The 22,709-nt window shown below is 39.8% G+C and overlaps 1 protein-coding gene and 1 long non-coding RNA gene across 4 annotated transcripts in view; one reads left to right on the top strand and one right to left on the bottom strand.

Annotated features, from left to right (window-relative positions):
• Window positions 1-1,898: 1,898 nt before the first annotated feature.
• The window catches only part of LOC125892268 (polymeric immunoglobulin receptor-like), a 37,176-nt gene continuing 16,365 nt past the window's right edge, over window positions 1,899-22,709 (bottom strand). Inside the window, exons 1-7 of one of the 3 annotated variants that reach the window (XM_049582183.1) lie at window positions 12,167-12,276; window positions 10,037-10,381; window positions 9,364-9,690; window positions 6,787-6,927; window positions 4,003-4,115; window positions 3,589-3,757; window positions 1,899-2,169 (exon numbers count right to left, since the gene is read on the bottom strand). In XM_049582183.1, the coding sequence (XP_049438140.1) occupies window positions 3,638-3,757; window positions 4,003-4,115; window positions 6,787-6,927; window positions 9,364-9,690; window positions 10,037-10,381; window positions 12,167-12,206 (1,086 nt within the window). In that variant the 5' untranslated portion in view covers window positions 12,207-12,276 and the 3' untranslated portion in view covers window positions 1,899-2,169; window positions 3,589-3,637. Of the gene's footprint in view, window positions 2,170-3,588; window positions 3,758-4,002; window positions 4,116-6,786; window positions 6,928-9,363; window positions 9,691-10,036; window positions 10,382-11,220; window positions 11,308-12,166; window positions 12,277-22,709 lie in introns of those variants that run through there. The other 2 variants (XM_049582185.1, XM_049582184.1) reach the window with 2 other exon arrangements.
• LOC125892296 (uncharacterized) lies at window positions 18,040-18,791 on the top strand. The gene is made up of 3 exons (XR_007449727.1): window positions 18,040-18,139; window positions 18,287-18,398; window positions 18,685-18,791. It is a non-coding gene; the product is annotated as an uncharacterized LOC125892296 (long non-coding RNA).

The following is a 22,709-nucleotide window of genomic DNA, read 5'->3' as shown; positions in this document are numbered from 1 at the left end:
TGATGTTTATCAGATATACCTTAAAGATAGAGTAAGAACTTTCCATCCACAGAGGAAGTGATATTTGTCAACACTTTGTGATCTTCTGCAGAACTGTAACAGGAAAAGAAGATGTAATTTTTTCATCATTTTGTCCAAACAACTCGTGCAACTTGTTTTCTCAGCTTTGAGGCTGTCTGCTCTCCATGTTACAGTAATACACCAACATTTATTCTTAGGCTTGTATCTAGTGGACCGAAAATGCAACAGATTTTATTATTTTAGTATTCTACCAAAGTTTAATTTGTAGTTCCAATATTATGAATTTATATAATGAAAGAATCGATACTGCATCCCTGTACTGATCCAGTATCCATCCATCCATCCATTTTCATCCACTTATCTTAGGCCGGGTTGTGGGGGCAGCAGGCCAAGCAAAGCACCCCAGATGTCCCTCTCCCCAGCAATGCTTTCCGGCTCCTCCTGGAGGACCCCGAGGTGTTCCTAGGCCAGATACGATATATAATCCCTCCAGCATGTTCTGGGTCTGCCCCGGGGCCTCCTACCAGTGGGATGTGCCCAAAACGCCTCCAGCAGGAGGCGCCCAGGAGGATCCTGATCAGATGCCCAAACCACCTCAACTGACCCCTTACGACGCAAAGGAGCAGCGGCTCTACTCCGAGCTCCCTCCGGATGTCCAAGCTCCTCCCCCTATCCCTAAGGCTGAGCCCAGACACCCCACAGAAGAAACTCATTTCAGCCGCTTGTATCCGCGATCTCATTCTTTTGGTCACTACCCAGAGCTCATGACCATAGGTGAGGGTTGGAACTTAGATGGACCAGTAAATTGACAGCTTCACCTTCTGGCTCAGCTCCCTCTTCACCTTCACCTGTTCCCTGTTCATCCAGTATTGCCATGCAAAATATTGTGATACTATTCTGTATTGATTTTTTCCCCCACCCATACTTGATATAACTTAGAAGCAAATAAATGACACAGAAGCAGCCTGATTTAGTGGTGTGAGTGCATTTGCCACTCAGCATTTTATGCCCACCAACAAATTTCTTACATGGCAAAAACAAAATGTAGAATCACGTAGGAAAGAAGCAAGCACTCTCAAAATAAATCCACTCAACAGGTGCACGGCCAAAAGCAGCAGAAAAAAAAGAAAAGAAGCCAGCACTCACAAATGTCCTTTTGGTAAATTTAATAAACCAACTTGGGTGGCGTTACCAGAAACAGACGTTTCGACGGAAAGTCTTTTTCAGTGTGTCACACTGAAAAAAACAAAATGTAGGACAAGCAATGTTATACTTCTAGAGGAGAATTGAATTCCATTTTCAAATACACAGAGCAACAAATCTTGAACCTATAATAGAATCTTTGCTATAATGTTATCAACTTCCTACAAATAAATGTGATGCTTTTCTTCTACTCAAACATTGGTATGAATTGCTTGAATCATAAATCTATTATTGTTACTTTGTGATCATCTCATGAAAGATTTGAACTGACAGAGTAAAAAGCAAAGCAGTAAAGCATGCGGTAGTTTGTGCATTATTGTTGAAGTATTGATGAGACACAACCTGCACAAAGTCAGAAGACTAGTTAGAGCAGAATTATTATGAACGTAGTCAGTGATGCTGTAATAAGACGTGAATTCAGGAAATACTTTATGCATATTTTAGTCAGGGTTGAGTAACTGAGAGCGACAGGGAGCAGAGGTCTGACTCTGATCCTAGCGACACAGAGAAGTTGAAAGCTTGACAGCCTATAGGAAGGTAACTCCAGTGGAGAGAAACAAGGGAGCAAATGTGTCTTTTCATTTTGACTCGTGTTCCAGATTATCACAGTGGATAGAACAATAAATCACATCGGACTCAGCAAGATCGAAGAACGATTTTTATCAGATGGCATATTAAAAATACATACATGGTGCACAAAAGCCTTTACTGTGTGAGTTCACCATAACAAGTTTATTATTTTAATTTTAAATTAAAAAGTAATTTTCTTTGTCTGTGATGAAAGCCAGAGATCATCCTGAACACGGGACACTGGCCCTTCAAAGGGACACAACCTGTGAAAGCAGATCATAAACTAATAAACTGACAGGTTCATCACCATCAGCATTCAGTCGTTCATCATGGAGTCTCAGCGGACCTGTTTTCTGACCCAGACGTTTGGTGCACCTGAACAAACAGACCACAGTGTGAGTTTATGATCCCAAAAATAATTACATTTGAATAAAGAAAAACATGTTGCCTGTGGCCACTTTGCATGAAGTCAAATGATACCGCGGTACAGTACGCTGTTCAAAACAAAGAGCTCTTTCAGCAGCCACAGGTCTAACGTCACACATTAAAATAAACAAAGAGCAGCAAACATGGAAGCTCCTGTCAGGCATCATAGCGGCTAAGATGAATAGGCACATGGCCCAATACATAGTAATACCAGGGGAGCCAAGCACCAGCTACACCAGCTATATACTGTATATTTACGCACACACACTTTATGACATGTACTGCAGTCAGACTACTTTACAAAACCATCTTGGCCTTTCATCTGAAAATCTGAAGTCTGCAGCCAAAACCCTTGGTGTGATATTTGACAGTGACCTCACCTTTGAAAACAAATGACAAGTGTTATTCAGTCCTCTTTCTGTCAATTAAGGAGCATCTCCAAAATCACACTCACCCTCTTGTGATTGGACTTTGAACTTATCCCACAGTAGTGTACCATGAGGTACCGTGGTACTACGGTACTCCAACATTATGGTATGATATGTACCGTGGTTGGTACCAGTATACCGTGCAACACTAAACTAGTGGCAGTGTGTCTGGAGCTGCTAAGGAGCAGCAGCCACCCAACATACACTAGGACTTTGTAACAGAGATTTTCAGTGATATGGAGGGCCAGGCAGAAATACTTTGAACCTAGCAGACAGTAAAAATAATGAATGTAGGCTCTGCAGAAACACTCCCAAGGTTTCTAAAAAAGACCTTTTGAAGCTCAGTGGAAGTCTCAAGCATCGCCATCTTAGCAATGCCTAACTCCTTGCTGATCTAATAAATGGGCAAAGAGGACCGCTGTCGCAGTCTCCACAGTGAGACACAGTGACCGCAGCCAGTTGAATCAGCAGAAGAGAGACATTAATGGTGAAAACCTACCAAATAACTGGTTTCTTAAAGAAACTCTCCATAACCCTTCATGTACAGCAAAACAAAATTTGGGAGAAAGTGATAACATCAGGAACCAGGATTACTGTTTTCCCTGACGTTCTGCTACAGTAAATTTACCAACTTATTTAACATATGTTTCTCTGCCACATAATAGCTCAGTATTTACACTCTGTGAACTGCAAATATACACTGTTTTATTTTCGTCTTTACAGGTATGTTTGTGAGAAATGACCTACAGAACAAAAAGCATTTGCTGTGAGGAGATACAGATGTAGGGGTTAGGAGGCCTCAATACAGCAACGTAGTCAGTTGAGCTAGCACTGCAGTACAAAGAGCAATATGAAAAAACAGTCACATCCAACCTACTACTGATGTCAATACTGTGCAATCTTCGTAACATTGACAACTCTGGCTTTAAGGTCAACATACCTCCCTAACATGCTTATTTTGGTTCGTCGTAGACCCCTCTGGTCTGAATTCAAACAGTCTCGTGTTGTATAGCGTAGATTTGGTCATGATCCCTGCTGGCTGGATCCAGGCTCTGGTAGACGGAGTCTTGATATGTAGAGGCTGGCGGATGGTTCTCATAGGTAACACACTGAAAATTAAAACAACTGTTTATTTGCCAAGACCTTTTCTTTTCTTATTTGTACTCAAATAAAGCACTGTGGTCATGTAATCCAGTTTTTTGTTTTGATGTCTTTTCTGCCCTCCTAAAGTCTACTACTGCAGCTTCAATACACCACTTAATTTTACAGTCCTTAACAGTTGTTTGGTATTAGTGGCCATCAGAGAAGCCCAGAGAAAGACTAAACAGATATAGATAGGGTTAAAGAAAGTCACCTCCACGTTCGTGCCGTTTGAAGTCATTGTCTTCTGTTTGTAGAGGAGCAGCATTACAAGAGCCGACAGCACCGCCACCATGAGCACACACACAACCAGAGGAAAGATGTACACTGGGTGAAAGACAGAGCGCGAGTGGGGAAAAGGGGAGAAAGGAATTTGAAAGAAGTTATTTTATTATTGGTCAGAAACCTTATGAGACAAAAAAAGTATTGAACATTTGAAATACTTTAAACCGATCCAATAAGATAAATGGTAAATGGGCTTGTCAACAGTTAGGCCCTGACAGTGCAACATCAGACATGTATCTAGACTCTGGCTTGGTTAAGCGTTTCCATTGCAGACAGTAGGCCTACTCTTACATGTGGGCGGAATTGTTGTCACTCAATGGTCTGTCAAGCTTTCACTGTATTTCCACTTCACCTGTGACACAGATGGAAGTCTGCACCTGGTTTATCGTCCACAGAACGAGGCTGCACGCCGACATTTTCAGAACAAAATAGAACAGGCTGCAGTGAGAGTCTCTCTCCATGGGATATCTAAAAATAGCAGCTTTGTGCATTTAGTCCTTCTCAGGCAAGCTCAGGGGTTTAGTGTTTTGTTTTCTCTAAGTGAGGATTAGAATATATTAGGGCCGTAACAGTATGTGTATTTGTGTCGAACTTTCAGTTCGGCATGACACTGTACCGAATTATTGGGCGCAGGATATTATTTTAATTTATTTTGTTTTATTTTAATTCCTTTTTTGCAAGCCGAACCATTTAAAATATCTAGTTCCCTGACGGACATAATTGAGTGACGGACCGAGTTCGACCGTAAATCTCCACCTTCACTTTGTGCAGTGCATTCTCGCATTTTGACAATATGGCAAGTGAGCCTGACGAACCTGAAGACCCACCCGCAAACCTTAAGTCCTCTGTTTGGGAACACTTTGGTTTCAGGGTAAAATACGACGATGGAAATAAACAAATGGACAAGTGTGCCGACACTGCAGAACAGCGGTCGGGTATGTACTTGGAAACACGTCTAACATGCTAACGCATCTAAAGCGACACCACCCGAGTTTGAACGTTAACCGGCACGACTAGAAAAAGCAATCTGGTACAAACTACGATATCGTCGTCGTTTAAAAAGAAAGAGCGTTTCCCTGACCATCGTGCTAAAGAAATAACCAACGCCATTGGAGTTGAGTAAAATTGTTTAAGCTGCACTTTAGATATAAGCATGTTTTGTTCACTGCACTTGTGGGAAAGCTAAGTAAGTTCCTAGTAAAACTGAATCTGAGCAGGCTTTAAAGCTGACCAGCTGCACTATACTTTTTATTTTATTTGAGTAAAATTGTTTAAGCAGAAATTTATATTTATATTTTTCATTCAAAAAATGTGTTAAAAAAAAAACAGCAGGATTTTATTTTTCACTTTTATATTTCTATTTTCATTCAAACAATGTGAAAAAGCAGGATTTTATATATATTTGTTTCATTCAAAAATTGTGTAAAAAGAGTTAACTGCTGTGGTGGTACGTTTTAATAAGGTTACCAATAAGTAAAAGATATTTAATAGTTGTCTATTTTTTTCCATTACTGTACCGAGGTACGTACCGAACCGTGATTTTTGTGTACTGTTACACCCCTAGAATATATACAGTTCACATAATCTGGTTGAAATTTATATTAATTTTATGAACGCCTGAAGATCCACTCATTACTAAAAGTCTGTGTCATCCAAGAGCGACAATAAAAACAAAGAGTCATCAGAGTATGCAACATAAATCATCTCCGCCCCTCCCTCAGCTCCCACACCACTTCGATCCTTGTTCACAGCCTCGTCACTTCCTGCATTGATTACTGTAACTCTCTCCTCTTCGGTCTCCCTCAAAAAACCTACAGCATCTCCACTGGCTCCCAGGTTAAACACAGAATTGATTACAAAATCCTTCTGTATACCTTCAAGGCCATCCATAACCTCGCCCCTCCTTATTTGTCGGATCTCCTCCACACTGCCACCTCCTCCCGCTCCCTCAGATCCTTCTCCTCCATCCACCTCTCTGTGCCCTCCACCCGCCTCAGTACCATGGGGAGCAGAGCCTTCAGTCACTCTGCTCCCCAACTCTGGAACTCACTCCCACCGGACATCCGTAACATCGACTCTTTTCCACTGTTCAAATCTAGACTCAAAACCCGCCTGTTCAAGATATCATACTCTCTGTAACTGCATTGTTCCATTTCATTCTGTGTAGCTTTTATCTGTGCTTTTATTGTTTTATTTTATTGCTGTACAGTGTCCTTGAGTGTTCTGAAAGGCACTTATAAATGAAATGTATTATTATTATTATTATTATCATTATTATTAGAGTTATCATATTGAAATTGAAGCTGTGTTGATGGACTAATGTCGTCAACTCATGAGTTAAGCAACATTTCAAGTAAAATTTCCACCTTAAAAGTTGCTGGCAGACGGCCTGGTGAATTAAATTATTTTTTCTAAGTCTACAGCTGCTGCAAGAGGCATTGAAGAGAGACTGATTGATGCATGGATGTCATGATATCATTTGTAGGTACAAGCTTCTGTAAGGTCAAAAATATGATTGGATTTTGATATAAGACTATGAAGAAATTGATTTTTTTTTTTTGTAAAAACAAAGTCACAGATTGTTAAATATATGCACAAGGCGGCCAGGCATGGTATCTAAAAAGGTTAAAAAGGTGTCTTTCATTTCAACTTTAACGTGTGTGATGTGTAAAGTGTTATTCTCTGCAGTACTTAATAAATGATGATGTTGTACTTGTGAGCTGGTTGGTGGTTGCAGGGAAAACTGGTGAAGGTGTGAAACTTCCTGCACTGGAGCTTGTTATTGGTGTTGGGGCTGATGGGACAGACGCTGAGGAAGGTGGAGGACTCCAGTTTGGGCTTGAAGTGGTTGGAGCTGTGAAAAACAAAAACACAATAAAACAATCAGATTGTGAATCACAAAAGACACAGATGAATCCTGATGAGAGAAATAAGATGAACAGACACAGTTTATAGCATAGATCGCATTAATAGTATCAACAGTACAAATAAATAAATAAAATGCAGTGTTGAGTATTATAACAGAGTTAATGTTTAGAAATATTTGAAGTAGGTTTGTTGAATTAAACACCACTATAAATATTATTGTTTTCTGCTGAATAAATTTAGGAAACTTCATCATTATAAAGGTGAACAGTGGTGGTGGAGACAGTTGACTGTCACTGGTCACTGAACATGACATCTTGGCTGTGTTTGTGGTGTGGGTGCCTTTGGGAGAGTTTTTCATGAAAATATTGAATCAATATTATGGCTTACTGTGCAGTTAATTACAGACTGCCCAAGAGCTAAGTAACTTAACTAGCTAATTTACCAGCCTTGGGTAAGTAACCCTCTGTGCTGACAATGCCAATAGAAGTGTATGTTCGCCACAGCTATTAAGCCAACATGTTTCGAAGAATGTCAGATGATAATACAGTACCTCTCTGTGAGGTTGGGAAATAGAAATCTATCATGTTAGTTACGTTATGCATGGTTAACATCAAAATGGCCATTGTGAGATTAATGTCCACCGCTTCCTGGCCAGGAAAAGGGGTCGGCCCGCTGCCACCTCCACTGTTTCACTGGTGCGTTACGCTGGAATTCCACTGGATGCGTGTCCATTGCGGAACGGCTGCGCTGATTTTCTGCTGTGTGCTCCGCAGTCCGTCAACACCCACCGGCTGCGTTTGCTGCGGAGCGGTGCAGCGCCGCAGGACAGCGGGAGTCACGAGGACCCACGAGATCTTGTGAATTCACGCATAGTCGCGCGATATAACAAGATATCGTTTCTATAAACAGAACCATAAAACCAGAGGAGTAGGAAGACATCTCGGTGCACCTCCATGATTAACATCTCCTCGTCCATGGTGTCAACGGGGTGAAATGACGTCTGGAAATCTCTGACCTGTTGACTTCAGGCCTGCCTCTGCCCATTATGATGTTTTCAAGGTGTAGTGCAGGGAAATATGATCAGCCGTGAACACTGTGTATTTTATTTTGAAAATTAACCGGATGTTTTATTTTGTTTCTGTGCACGACTTCCTGCCCCGCACGATCTGCTCTGTGCGGAATTGCTGCGTATCTGTTGTGGAGGGCTCCGGAGCGCCACAGCTGTGACGGAGCCGGAAGGCAGCACAGCCGCAGCCAGTGGAAGCACACACATTGACTAGAACTGAAACGTATCGGCTCCGCTGATGCTCAGTACTGCCCTGCCTTAGCCAACCTCAACCCAGGATGTGTTTGTAATATTGTGATTTATGAAAGAAAGAAGAACTGATAGTTTTGTACTCAGTGATGTTGTTGTTCTTCAGCCTTGTACTCAAATTAAACAGGTTTCAACGTTAAGCTAATTCTAGGCCCACTACTCCTGGTGAAAACACTCCCGACCGACTTTTTTTCACAACGTTTCGCCTGCATTTCAGGAGGAAACTGTTGTTTTAACTGTTTGTTTGATGTCACGTTATGTGTAGAATTCCTTCAGTGTTCATTGTACAGGATGTTTAGCAGGAGACACTGCTTGTTGCAGATGAGTTTCAAGCTATGGTGGCTGAGGTGAAAATGTGTAAACGCCATGAACCTTTCTACAGCCAGTGTTTGGTTTGTCTGTTCTGGGCTACTGCAGAAACATGGCAGTGATCATGGCGATCTCCAAGTAAACAAGGGTCTGCTCCCTACATAGATATTCTATTCTCATTCTAAGGTAAGAAAAACACAATGATTCTTATTTTAAGGTGATTATATACTAAATAAAACAGACTTGTTAGAGTATATTCCATTTCTGCCAATGTACTGCCATAACTCCACCACCCTGATCCTTCCAGGAAACAGAGACAGCATCTCTGTCTACATTATCTAAAGTTATTAAAGATACAGAAAAGGCTGCAGGTGATTTAATGACTCTACCTATATATACTTAATTAATTAAAGTGGACATGTAGACTGCATGCGGAGCATTTGCAGGTAAAATACACAACATTACGGTACTTTTTTAATCAATCAATATCAATATATTCATGAAATATTACTTGGTGGTTAAAAACCAGCTGCATCTATTTTAACGCCTTTGCGCCCGTACCAGCAGTCCTTGTAACTCTCTGACAACCTCAACCCTCCTCTTGATGTCACAAGTCACAAAGAGCATCTTTGTATCTGTCATATTGTTTCCACCCACTACATTTTTGGAATTTTAAGCAAAAACAAGACATATTTTAATAATCGTTTGTTTGTTTTTTTTACTGTGAAAACTGATTGATGCAGTGAACAAGATGTGGATTATGAAGAAACATTATCATAATTTTCATTACAAACTCACCATCTATGACAATGATCGGAAACAACACGTAGACCTCTGGGGAGAAAGCTCTGCCATAACCACACCGGTACCGTCCAGTGTCCAACTTGGTCACCTGTGAGATGGTCACACGCAGTTCATATGGAGATCCTTCTGTATATTCGATGCTGTATCTGCCACTTTGAGTTCTGTTGCCATCTGTTTCGATGAGAACGTCGTCTTGTTTTTTACATTCATCCTTACAAAAGAACTTCCAACTTCTGTAGGCACTATTGCCGCATCCTTGAGTGACTTCTTCTCCTTCAGTCTTTGTGTAGTGAAAGCCAGACTCTACATCCAACAGTCCCACTGAAAATAAACAATCATTGGTTACTATCTGTACTTCCTGTAAGATGCTGCAGTCTGATTAGAGCATTTCCTGCTTCACATTAACACGGACACACTGAGTCACATCGGGAGCTGCCCAGTTTAACCACAGTCTGTGACTGGTGGAGGAATGATTTAATCAAACATCAATAAAATGAGTGTTCATACATTAAAGGATAAGTTTGGTATTTTTCAACCTGGTTGTTATCCTTTAACTACAACTCACACTCTTATCACAATTTAATTTTAATTCCTACACTTAAGAAAACACAAAATATACTGAATACACAAAATATATGAGGTTCAATAACTTTCAGTAGAAACTTACCATCTGAAACTCTGAGTCCAAAGTCCTGGTATAAATATGAACCCAAAGTTTTGCCTAAACCACACCTGTACCGTCCTGCATCAGACTTGGTCAGACGTGTGATGGTCACAGTCAGAATTCCTATTCCAGAAGATCCGTTGCTGTATGCAATGCTGTATCTGCCGTTCTGAGCTGTGACATCATCTGTTCTAATGAGAATATCCTCTCCTTTACATTCGTTCCTACAGAAGAACTTCATGTTTCCAGTCAGAGTCAAGTGGCAACTAATCGAACCAGTTCCTCCTTCAGCTCCTGTGTAAATGTTGAGTTTGGCACTGACGAGCCCAGTGTTCCCACCACACAGTGCTGTAGAAAACATGGACATTAATGGTTAGTGCTTTCTTTGAAACAGACTAACTGTGAAACAGACTGTAGATTAATGAAGGCTAATCCATCACTTCACAGAGAAGCAGAGATGATACAGAGGCAGCCATTAGCAAAGATCAACTTTTCACTGACTTTGCAGCAGCTGTTGTTGTCCTTGCAGCTGCAGTGGGAGAGCTCTAGACGTATGTTGCCTCTGGGCAACATATGCTTTTATTAGGGGTGAGGGAAAAAATGGATAAAGCATAGTACAGCGATGTCTTGCCTGGCAATTTTTTTAATCAATACACAGACACAGCCAAGTATAAGCTTTTAATATTGCAAATTCAAATTAAACTTCTGGTAGCCCGATAAAATAATAAAATCAATTGCCTTTTCAGTCCACTAGATACATGCTGCTGCTGTAAAATGACTAGAGTGAGATGAACAGACCAAAAACTTTATCTTATTAGGTAAAAAACAGATTTTGACAAAGTTTTTCCTAAATCTACAGATGAAAAAAGTTAATGCTAATGCTAATGCTAATGTTAATATTGCAGCGTATGTTACCACAATACTCAGCATATCCAAATACATTTAATATCGCAGTAATATTTTATTGTGACCAAAGTAGCATGATATCATCGCAGCGGTGGGCCTCTGGCAATTCCCCCTTGTTTTTATCTACACTAGGTGTGTGTGCATGTGAATCAGTTGGTCCGCAGCTAATCTCGAAACGACTAGACCAGTCAGCTTAATGTTTTTTGAGCACATTTATGAATGCTCAAAGACCTTTCATTGTTGCAGTGATGAACAATTGTTGAAAAATGGGTTTTACTGACTGTTATTGACTGCTGACTCCTTACTCCCCCTAACTGGCCAGTAGGGGTTGCAGTTCTCTGGAAATCTTCTCAGCTATAACAAAAACCTTAAAGCCTGTTTTGGCCTTTGTCATGGCTCAAAAACTGACATCCATACACGAGTTAAGTCTCACTTTTAACCAGAACATCTGCAGGATAATTCCATAACAGATATGTTATGATCCAGTCGAGTAAGGCCCAATGAGAGATAAAAGAGTCAATTGTTATCTTTGCCGCCATCTTGACTGTAGGGGAGCCAGGAGGGACAATTCCACTGGGCGAAGCTGGGCTGCGGTCCAACAACATTCCTCCACCGCACGGCGTCACACCACACCAGGAGCATTTCAGAGGCATAGCGTTTTGCCTGCTTGATTTTGCAAACTTGCAGAGTTTGATATGGTAATCTTTCCTTGATATTTATGCTTCTACCATGAGTAAGCAGTCGAAGTAGATGGTTTGTTTTTTCATCTGTTTTGGGCAAATTTATTCAAATGGCACATTTCACAGAAAAAGGCAATTTAAGGCAATAATTGTGTCTATTGTTCATTCCTCCTTTGTTGGGCTGTAGCCTACAGACAAAGCTAATATCAATAAAAGTTCAATTGTGATTGACATTGATCACAGATTTGTGGCTGTGTTTTAGTAATAAAAAATACATTAATCTTCATATTTACATTGTATTTATAGTTCACATACAGTGCCTGTTAGCAGGAGAAATCGATCTGCTTTGTGCAACGTGCTGTTGCTCTGTCAAAAATAGACGAGGCATGTACTTTATTAGCTTCTGGTAGTAAGCAGATCTGCACTCTGAGTGCACTTTTCTAGTTTCATGTTTGTTTTTATTTTTACAATATCCATACTTTCTAATATCAAACACATCACTGACTAACAACTGATGCTGAATGGTTCAATTCATATCAGTCCTCACCTGATGAGAAGCAGAAGAGCACAACATGTTGGATGTTCATTCTGAAGTTGATCCTGATGTTGAAAAATCATGAACCTGGAGGAGAACTGTCTCTGTCACTTCACTCTATTTGTCTGTCTGTCTAATCAGTCAGGAAGCTGAAGTTGCCCAATTTGATGTTTCCTTTCCTCTCCTCTCTCTCTTTCTGTGGTTTACAAACTTCAGTGCTTAGGATGATGATTATGGTGATGATGATGATGATAAGCAGGAGACATCTTGCAGTTCTTGGTACATGGTTTTCATGATGAAGCTGCTGTGAAGACACATTTCTATGATGCCAATAACCAGTTGCAAAACTGCAGTCGAGGTCAGGAGTGTCATTGACTACAACACTCATAAATCATTGGGCCAACTGCCTGCTACTGATTGGCTCTGTAACCTGAAGAATGAGGTAGACTCCCTTCCAACACAAGCCCCTGTTGGCTATTGTGGGCTGTGGAGAGGACATAGAAACTCCTGTTGGCTCAAGTGAGGTGTCAACTGTTGTGGAAATTGACCAAAATTTGAATAATAAAAAGAATATCAAACAAACTTGTGCCATTTGCTAAGGCTGTGCAATTAATTGTTTGGTGATTGCGATTACAAAACCGAAGGTAAACAATTTTTGGTAACGGACACCTGGAGATGTTATTTTGTCTTCTACGGAAACTGCACGTATGCAATACTGCCCCTCCCCTCCTCTATTCACTCCACGAGCCAGTCAAGTAGGTGAACTACGAATAATGCGAGGGGCAGGTGATTGTGGAAGATTTCAAAAACAGTGTGCGGAAAATGGCAGAGGGAGAGCAAGAGAGCAGCCCTACCATTTGCAGATAGAGGAAGTGGCTGACATCAAGAAATCCTACAAGCACCTAGAAAAAGCCAGCCTGAAGGCCAGCACAGAGGCCTTGATCATGGCAGTACAAGAACAGACCCTGAGCACCAGATCCATAAAGGTAGAGATCCACCATAGTAAACAGGACCCCAGGTACAGGCTGTGCAAAGAGGCCCCTGAGACAGTCCAGCCCATAGTAGCAGGATGTAAGATGCAAGCTGGGAAAGCAAGAGGCACAAGCAGTGTCAGAAATTAGCAAGGGCCATGAGCCATTTGGCCCGCAATTTATCCAAGAATGCCCCCAAAAGCCATGTTCCAGGGGCCAAAATTGCCCCCAAGTTTTCGAACAACTATATGTATTTATATTTTTAAGAGTATTACAATCTGACATTAAAATATAATTTTATTTTCATTAAATTAATTTACCGTCACGTCTACAACTTATTTTCCAGACATAATCAACGAGATTGCACTGATTACGTGAGAGTAATCTGACAGAGAAGGGGAGGGGGCTTTGCTGTACCATAAGTATAAATTAACCATTAATCTGTATCTACACAATGACAAATTAAGGTAGAATGAATGTTAAATTTTAAATTAACTTACTTCAGTATTGCACCTAAGGAATTTATAGTAATTTGGCCTTTTAAACAGTAAAAGTAACTGTAATGTGGTGAAACATTAGTACTGCTATCAGTAGATTAATGGTTAAATCATCACATTTAAACTGGCTGAATTATAGGAAATCTGAGTGATATTTTGCAACCACAACTTTATGTAACCCATCATTTATTTCATTTATAGTGGTTTCTACTAAAGAGTGAAGACACTATCTTAGCTGGTTTTGCTTTTCATGTGCTTATTGTTAGAACATAATTACAATTTTTTGATGGCGCCCAAACATTTTGAAAATGCCCCCATTTTTTAGACCGTGGGTGGCCAAGATTGCCCCCAAAATATTTTGTTAATTTCATACCCTGGGCACAAGCAAGTGGCTGGGATACTATACAGGACCACCTGTGCCGAATATGGACTATAAGTCCCCAAGTCCCAATGGGACACACCACCTAAAGTGGATGAGAACAACAGGGCTAAGATCCTGTGGGACTTCAAGTTCCAGACCTACAAGCAGCTGCTAGCTAACCAACCAGACACAGTGGTGACTGACAAGAAGCAGAAGAGGGCAGCTGTGGTAGATGTGGCAGCTGACAGTAACACCAGGAAGAAAGAGCGTGATAAGACTGAGAAGTACCAGGGGCTGACGGATCAACTGGAGCAGATGTGGACAGGGACTCCTAAACTGGGAGAGTGGCTCCAGAAGAATCTAGGTACAACATCTGAGGTCTCTGTCCTAGTGATGTCATGAAAACCGATACTCGCGATACCTTTTGATTCCATGATGAAAAAACCCCGGCGATACTCATTTTTTGAAAAACAGGACGAACCGATACCAGCGTAAGAATCGGTGCTATGACTCTTCCAGAACTGATGGGGACAGTATACGCCATACAGCATTACAGTCCATGCCTACATTCAGAGCGAGGGGGTGACAAAGAAGAGGAGAGAGCGGCTGCCTGCGAAAGCCCACATTCAAAACCAGTCACGGCTGCACTTTAGGCCAGAAAACAGATCTGCTAACAATGCAGTTTTAAACACCACTTTGTCTGTTTATTAATTGCTTTAACTCGTTCCAAGTCCGGTGGTCTCCTGTGTGTGAGCTAACGATCATGGATTTCACTCTCAGCAGCACGTGACAGCGCATGTGCGTCTACTTGCGAAACACAGCCGTTGGGGTGCGTTTGATTTATTGTACTGGGACGTCTGATTTTTCCACAACTGGATCACAGATGTCAAAAAACTACGTTTGCACTGGAACAGGACAAACAATAAATGAAACCAACGAAATTCCACTCATTCTTGGGGTTGGCTTAAACGCTGTCAGCCGATTTAAATAGTAAATATTTAAATAGATTATTGAGTTTATTGCGGTTGTTGATCAATGTTTTTAACAATGAAAAATAGGTAAAGAGAAAAAGAGAAAAAGAAAAAATATAAGTAATATCAATCTGTTGATAGAAATTTTATTTTATATGCAAATATTTTAATAGAGTGTTTCTTGTTTAAGTACATGGGAGCTTAGGATTTTTTTTTTTTTTTTTTTTTACCGTGGTATCGACTTTGGTATTGAGAACTGTGTAATTTTACTAGTATCTGCACCGCCTACTGAATTTTTGGTATCGTGACATCCCTACTCTGTCCAGAATGCAGTCCTAGGAACAGCTGAGATACTGCCCAGAACCCTCAAGCTTCTGGTAGAGGACCTGAGCTTGAAGAAGACACATTTTTATACATATATTACTGTAAACGATGATACAGTAATTACAAGACAAATGCTGCTGGCCTCCCCTCTCCCCATTTTCAATCAGGATATTTGAATTTAAACAGAATCATCTTAATTCAACACCCCTGAGAGGTTTGTTCTGAGAGGTGTCTGTCAGTTTACTTTTCCCTAAACATTTACCTGCAGCAATACAGGGTAGCATACCTGTGTATGTGTGAAATGTGAGTTAAGTAAAAACTGATCTTAAATGAAAATAAAAAAGAATTCATCGGCGGATGCGGGTAAAGACCTGATAACTAATAAACTGTATGCAATGTGCGGACAGAGTCACAGAGAATAAAATAAGGTCAGTTTTAGACTGCCCGCATGGCTTATGGGAAGAATCTCTTACAGTATCTTAATGATAACCTTACTTGGATGATATGACCGTGTGTCAAACTTGGAACTTTTAAAGGTAAAAATTGATTATCTATTGTTCTCATTACAGAGCAGTGGGCTAATCAATTATAAACATTAAAGACAAAAAATGTATATTGGTTCTTGTTTCTTTCTTTTCTATGTTTTTTTTTTAAACTTTTTGGTTATTTTAATGTGTCTGATACAATTTATAGGCCTGTAAATACATAAATTCACAGGTGAGACTGTGCAGCCTGTTATTGCCAACCATTACCTTCATTAATCTCTTGGAATCTGTTCATCTTCTTCTATTTTACAACAGAATATGTCATTAAAATGAATAAGAATATTTATTGGGGATATCATTAACACTCCTTGTGTTTGTCCAGGAGGACATCAACGAAGATATGTCTGACAGTAACTCTTTGTTAGGAAGATATTTAAAACAGTTGTGTAGTGACCTTATCTAGTAAAATGCAAACGTTCACATACACACAATTTAAAATTAACATTTTTCACAGGTTTAAGTTAAAGATCTAAGACTTAAGGTTAAAAATCTGGAGGTTAAAATCTGTGTCAGTGATCACTTCACCTTTTCCAAGATTATCCATTCACCTGACAGGTGTGCCTTGGGCTGGTCAAAATAAAAGGCCACTGTTAAATCTGCAGTTTGGTCACACAACACAGTGACACAAAGTTGCAACAAAATATCTTAGAGAAATAAGTCTTTTTTGCGAACAGAAAAATGATCAGATCTTTAGTTTGAACCTGGGAAAAACGGGAGCAAATTAAAAGTGTTATATGAATAACAATTTTTATTTGAATATCTGGAGCACATCCTGTAGCTGAGAGGCAAAAAGGCAGTATATCCATAACTTATGACTTTCCTTGAAGAGCATTCCAGTTTTCCCCCATGTCTGAGCCAAGACATTATTATTTATGATGATTAAACATGATCCTATGCGCAGGTGTTGGAGTCAAGGCACCCAAAGGCAGTATATAAACAGTAGGTTTCCCTCTCAGGAGGACACCCTCCTACCTGCTACTGCTGCAAGTGCAACTTCACCTAGTCATCACACGGTAAGGCTGCCTTTCATCACTGCATCAGCTGTTTTCATTCATATCTACAGAAAAGACTTGTCATCTTTTCATTATTACATTTAATTTTCACTTTCACTTTTTCATGTGTAGTTCATTACCAGGACTTGTTTTATTTTGTCTTCCTGTATCACCAAACACTGTCGCTCTAAGAAGAATTTTTCAGCTTTTAGTTTTGTAATTTAAATTCACATTTTGCATTATTATTATACTATATCTTTACACAGATGGCATCAAGTCTTCTTCTCATTGTGGTCCTCTGTTTGACCAGTGGACTGTGGATTGGAGCAAATGTAAGTAATATGTACATTTACTTTAAAAAGATCTTTGGTGTTATAACACCTAAACTTTAACATAAAACCAGTCCCGTGGGAGCTCTTCCAGCCCAAAAACATGCTTCTAAAATGAAATATGAATGTTTTATTAACATTTTGTAAAAAGAAAGTGGACAAAACACATTTGTCATATTAAATCTAAAGTTACAAATGGAGGCAAATCTAAGATGAGTCTGACACTAAAGATGTCTTTATCTCCACAGGCATCATGTGAAGGTTGGTATTTCTCAGAATGGTGGAGGGGAAATACTGTAGTTGCCACTTTGTCACTGCACATCAGATTATTGATAGCACTACAATTTTTTTTTTCATTTTTAAGATTGCTCTGTACTCAACAGCTTCTTTTTGTTGGGCTGTCTATAAAGACTGAGCTGAGGAACAATATTCTCACATCCTCTCTGGCTTTGAACAGCTGGAGGCTTTTTGCACAATTGTCCTATTCATCTACAATTGTGTTACAGATCACTGCTGCAAAAGTTGCCCTCCTGGTTGGGCTCACTTTGGCGAACGGTGTTTGCAGTTCCACCACACTGAAAAGACCTGGTCTCACGCCGAGGTACATTTTGAAATTCACCCAGTGAATTTTGGTGGGCGACCCGCTCTACCTCTGAGCCACAGCCGCTGTAGCGTTCTACACGAATGAGACATTCATATAACACAGCTTCACTATTATCTGCTACTGATATGACACTTTATTGGTTTGAAACACAGAGAATTTTATTGTGGACTTTGTCTCTAATATTTTTTAATCTCTCTGTCCTATTTTTTCTCACTCTTTGTCCTTTTTTGCTCCACATTTCATTTTCCTTTATCAGCATTTCTGCACCACTATTGGTGGAAATCTGGCATCCATCCACACCAAAGCTGATTACGAGTACCTCAGAAATATGATTTTCAGACTGACTGGTGCACATACAACCACTTGGCTTGGAGGCTACGATGCATCAGGCGTGAGTCCACCTATTCTTTAACGTACATGTTGTACCCAATCTTTGATAAGAAGCACTACAGTTTAAACATCATTGAAATACATTAAATGAAATTAATGAATTAAGTTAAAGGCTATGTAAAAAATAAAAAGCACATTCGTCTTTCAGGAAGGTGTGTGGCTGAATAGTGATGGTTCACCATTTACCTTCAAAGACTGGGGCACAGGGGAGCCCAACAACAGTGGTGGAAAAGAACACTGCATGGAGATTAACTTTGAAGGTAAAACTTGATTAACTGTTTTCTTCTTGGTTGGGATTTTTACTGAGAAGCAAAAAAAAAAGGATCTTATGTAACTCCTAATGTGGTGTATCCTTACATCATTATTGTATTTTGTTTTATTCATACTTTGAATTTTGTTTTCCTTTTTGTTTATTTTTAATATGAACTTTCATTTGCAACAGTGAAGCAATAACCCAGGTTTAGGAGAGTGTGATATGAATAAAGTTTTGTGATGTAAATACCGTCTAGCAGAACCTTTTAACATGCTATTATCTGTTGTCCACAGGAAAGAGTGTTGTCAACGACATCAGTTGCGATCACAAGAGTTCTTTTCTCTGTGCCAGACATGTATAATCACTCCACTCCATGACACTTCACCATGGTCACATCCCCACTGACGATGTCACTTCTGAGAGGAAGTCAGGCCTCCATGACATCACTGCTGGAGGATCTTTTGACAGTTCTAAACTGATTTCAGCCTTATCAATAAACACATACTGTATATCCTGTTCAGCAGTGTGCCTCATATCTTTGTATTACCATCTCATCCACCAAAGTTTTTCCATAAAACTGTTCGAAAACATTTTCAATCAATTGATTTTACTTCAGATTATGGTTCAGTCAAAAAGATTTCATATAGGTTCATACCATAAAATCACACAGTCACATAAATAGCAAACACAACCTATGTAACACCTGAAATTTACACAAATGCACACTACACAATGTATTCAGTAACACAACACATGGTCACAATAAAAACACTGCACTAAAGGAAAACAGGCTCCTCAACCTAAGTTGCCACTTCTCAGTGCAGTGAAGTACAGTGTGTCCAGTTTTTGGTACAATTTATTGCACCTTGTATTGTTCATTAAGTTCCTAATTTTTATAAAACACAAAACTAGAGGCAGAAAATACATTTAAAAAATACACTAATTAATTTTATAAGATCAAGCAAGAACGATTTCTGTAAGAAATTATTAACTTATAACAAAAACAATATTAGAGGAATATGGGACATACTAAAAAGTATTTTATTGATAATAATAATAATGAAGTTTATGACATGAATGATGTGGTTAACAGTTTTAATCAATTCTTTGTAAGTGTTGGACCTGAGCTCACAGGGAGAATCCCAAATCCGAGGACGTCTGAAAAAGGGAACGATATATTGATAGACAGAAATCCCAGCTCTGTTTCTTACAGCAGTGGATGAGAGAGAATGTGTAAGTCAAACCAACGATACCCTGACAACTACTTTTCATTATTTGTAAATATTACTTTCTTTATGTCTGTCTACTTGTTTGTATGTCCATGCCTTTTTTTTTTACATTTGAAATTAATTTCAAATATCAGTATTAATACCTTATTATCCAAACTGCACATATGTGCTGTTACACGAGAGGCACAAACTGGGGCCACTTTAACCCAGCCAGAATGAAGACATCCATTTAATGTGAGGGCACCATCTACAGGACAAACTGTGCTACAGCATGTGTTATTAGATGGGAGGAGGTGGCCTTTACAAAAAACTGACCTGACACACTCCCACTCCATCATGGAGTGTAACTACGTTTGCAGTCACGTTCACAGCTGAATGAAGCTCCTTTCATTAAAATGTAGGAAATAAACACAGCAGCAAGCTTTGGGGCAAACTTCCCTCTCTGCAGCAGAAAGAGGAACTGCTGCAACTTATAACTTAACTACAACCATGGAGAAAAAAAAAGCTTAATCCAATTTTATGTTCATCATATGTATTACTTATATTTAATCTGTGTGCTGCTATTGTTTACCTTAATTTTTGTATATTATGTTTTTATCATAAAAAAATAACTTGATACATTGATATATATATAAATAAATAAATAAATAAATAAATAAATAAATAAATAAAAATAAAACTTACTCCTAAGCTTCTTTGGTAGCATTTCTTTTTTTTTTGTAAACATCTTTTGGCTTTTCACTCTGTTTATAAGCTGCTCGCTTTTTGTTAACAGTTGTAAATATCTAGCACTACAATTAAATGAGCGCGACTGTTTTGTAGCGACTGGAGAAAGATATATTTTATCCTTTATGTAATACGACCCTTATATGTTAACCTCTGTATGACAGTAGGCATATAAATGTCTATGTTAGTTTGAGCAGGTAACGTTGTGGGCCGCCTGCCGGCAACTATTAAGGTGGAACATTAGCTTGTAATGTCACTCAATGGACGAGCTGACGACATGAATCCATCAGCACACCTTTAGTATTCTATATGACAACTTTGACCATTACTTAAGTTTTTATATAACATATACCTTTAGTACTGAGCGGATCTTCAAGCGTTTATATGTATTAATTTCTGCCGGGTTATGTGAACTGCAATCCCCACACTGAGAAAAAAAAAAGAGCCATGTAGCGTTAGGCTACAGCAACACTAAACCCCTGAGCTTGCCTGAGAAGGACTAAATGCACAAAGCTGCTATTTTTAAATATCCCATGGAGAGAGGCTCTCACTGCAGCCTGTTCTATTTTGTTCTGAAAATGTGGGCGTGCAGCCTCGTTCTGTGGACGATAAACCATGTCAGGGTTCGACATAACCCATGGCCCGATGGCCCGGGGCCAATCAAAAAGTATGTCGGGTAAGTTGACTGACAGGTCACAGGCCCGCTTGGGAATATACAAGGGACCAGTAAAACTCTGAACTACTGGCTCGGGGGGCAAGTGGGGAAAAAATGTTATGTTGAACACTGCAGGTGCAGACTTCCATCTGTGTCACTGCTGATGAGGAAATACAGCGAGCGCTGGACGGAGCAGTGAGTGACAACAACCATGCTCACATTTAAGAGGACTGTCTGAACAGACCCAGGGTCTAGGTACCATGTCTGAAGGGTTACTGCTGGTTCCAAAGGTACCATACAGAAAGTGTTTGGTGGAAACGGGGCTTAAGCCGGCATCGATGCAGACTCACTGTTGGAGGGTTTTAAAACTTACTTTCATTCCTTAGTTGGTTTGGGATGGCACTCAATTTGACAGACCCTCCGCGTGAAGGCAGAAACTGATTGAAAGTGAGTAGGGAGAGGGTGGAGGGGTTGGTTTGAGAAAGGCCCAGGATCATCATGAGTAATATGGCCAGCAGCAGCGTTGTACTTGTCATTACATGACTTTGTTTGACATTAAATGGACAAAAGAAGCAGAGAAATTACTTCATTAAAGGAGGTATATAGTGGGTGCACAGGCCTCCTGAGTCTAAAACGCTGCCTCTGTTTAAAAGGTACAATATTACAACCTCGGTTGTTGTTGTATTATTGTGAACAATGAAGTGATTCTACGGACCTATAACAATATATGGGCCTACGCTTTTTTTTTTACCTGGGACTGCTGACTTTTGTCCATGGATACCCTTTTCCTCAGTGATATGACATGTCAGAGGTCAAGGTGTTGACAGGTTGATCTGATGCTCTGAACAAAACTGGCTCTGGGGCAGGTTAGCTGTTAAGCACAAGTTATGATGGTGATTTATCCCTGTAAAAAGAGAACCAGTGTGTGTGACAAAGTTAAAAGGTAATCACAATGGTATATTTAGAAAAGTCTTAGGTATAGGTTTATCTGTTTAAGGAAGCGGTCTGTTTTATTTTACTCAATGACTTATGGAGAGGGGGTCGGATTTAATGAATTCATACTTCCTCCACCTCCTTTTTGGATGTGTAAATCAAACTAACTATACACGGCACAGGGTACAGGACTGTAAGAAGTTTGGGAAACACTATTTTGGAGAAATGGATTGACAGATGGATGGACAATTTTAACCAAAGCCAGAATGAAGGCTTCTTGAAAAATACTCAGAATTTTTGTGAAATGGATGTCTGTCACACCATGCAGATTAAGGAGGTAGATTTAATCTGACACTTTACATCAGCAGATTCAGACAGGCTGGAATATCTCTATTCTTGTTTATCTCAGGTTTTCCCCACACATTTGTTTATTTGTGGCCACCTGCCACAATCAAAACAAATGCCACCACAAATAGATTTTCTATTTTTGGCGCTAACCGTTCATTAGGAGCCCTGCTGAAATATGTGTGTGTGTTAGGTTACTTATAGCACCACACTGTTGGAGTGCTTGGCAAACATGGAGCAGCAGAAAGTTAGTTACACTGAAAGTAAAAGTTTATCGTTCATTGTACTGGGTCTAACTTGCCTCCGCAGCAGCTGCTCCGCTCCATCGATCTGCTTTGATCAGGTCAGGTCAGCTCTGAATGGAGTGACAGATCAATTATCTAGTCAGTGACTCACAAAGTGCTGATGAGTAAAGAAAGAATTCATGGAG

The sequence above is a fragment of the Epinephelus fuscoguttatus genome, linkage group LG7, assembly GCF_011397635.1.
Source record: "Epinephelus fuscoguttatus linkage group LG7, E.fuscoguttatus.final_Chr_v1".
Taxonomy (NCBI): domain Eukaryota; kingdom Metazoa; phylum Chordata; class Actinopteri; order Perciformes; family Serranidae; genus Epinephelus; species Epinephelus fuscoguttatus.
The sequence above is the reverse complement of the archived record's forward strand: the minus strand, read 5'-3'. Positions and strand labels throughout refer to the sequence as shown.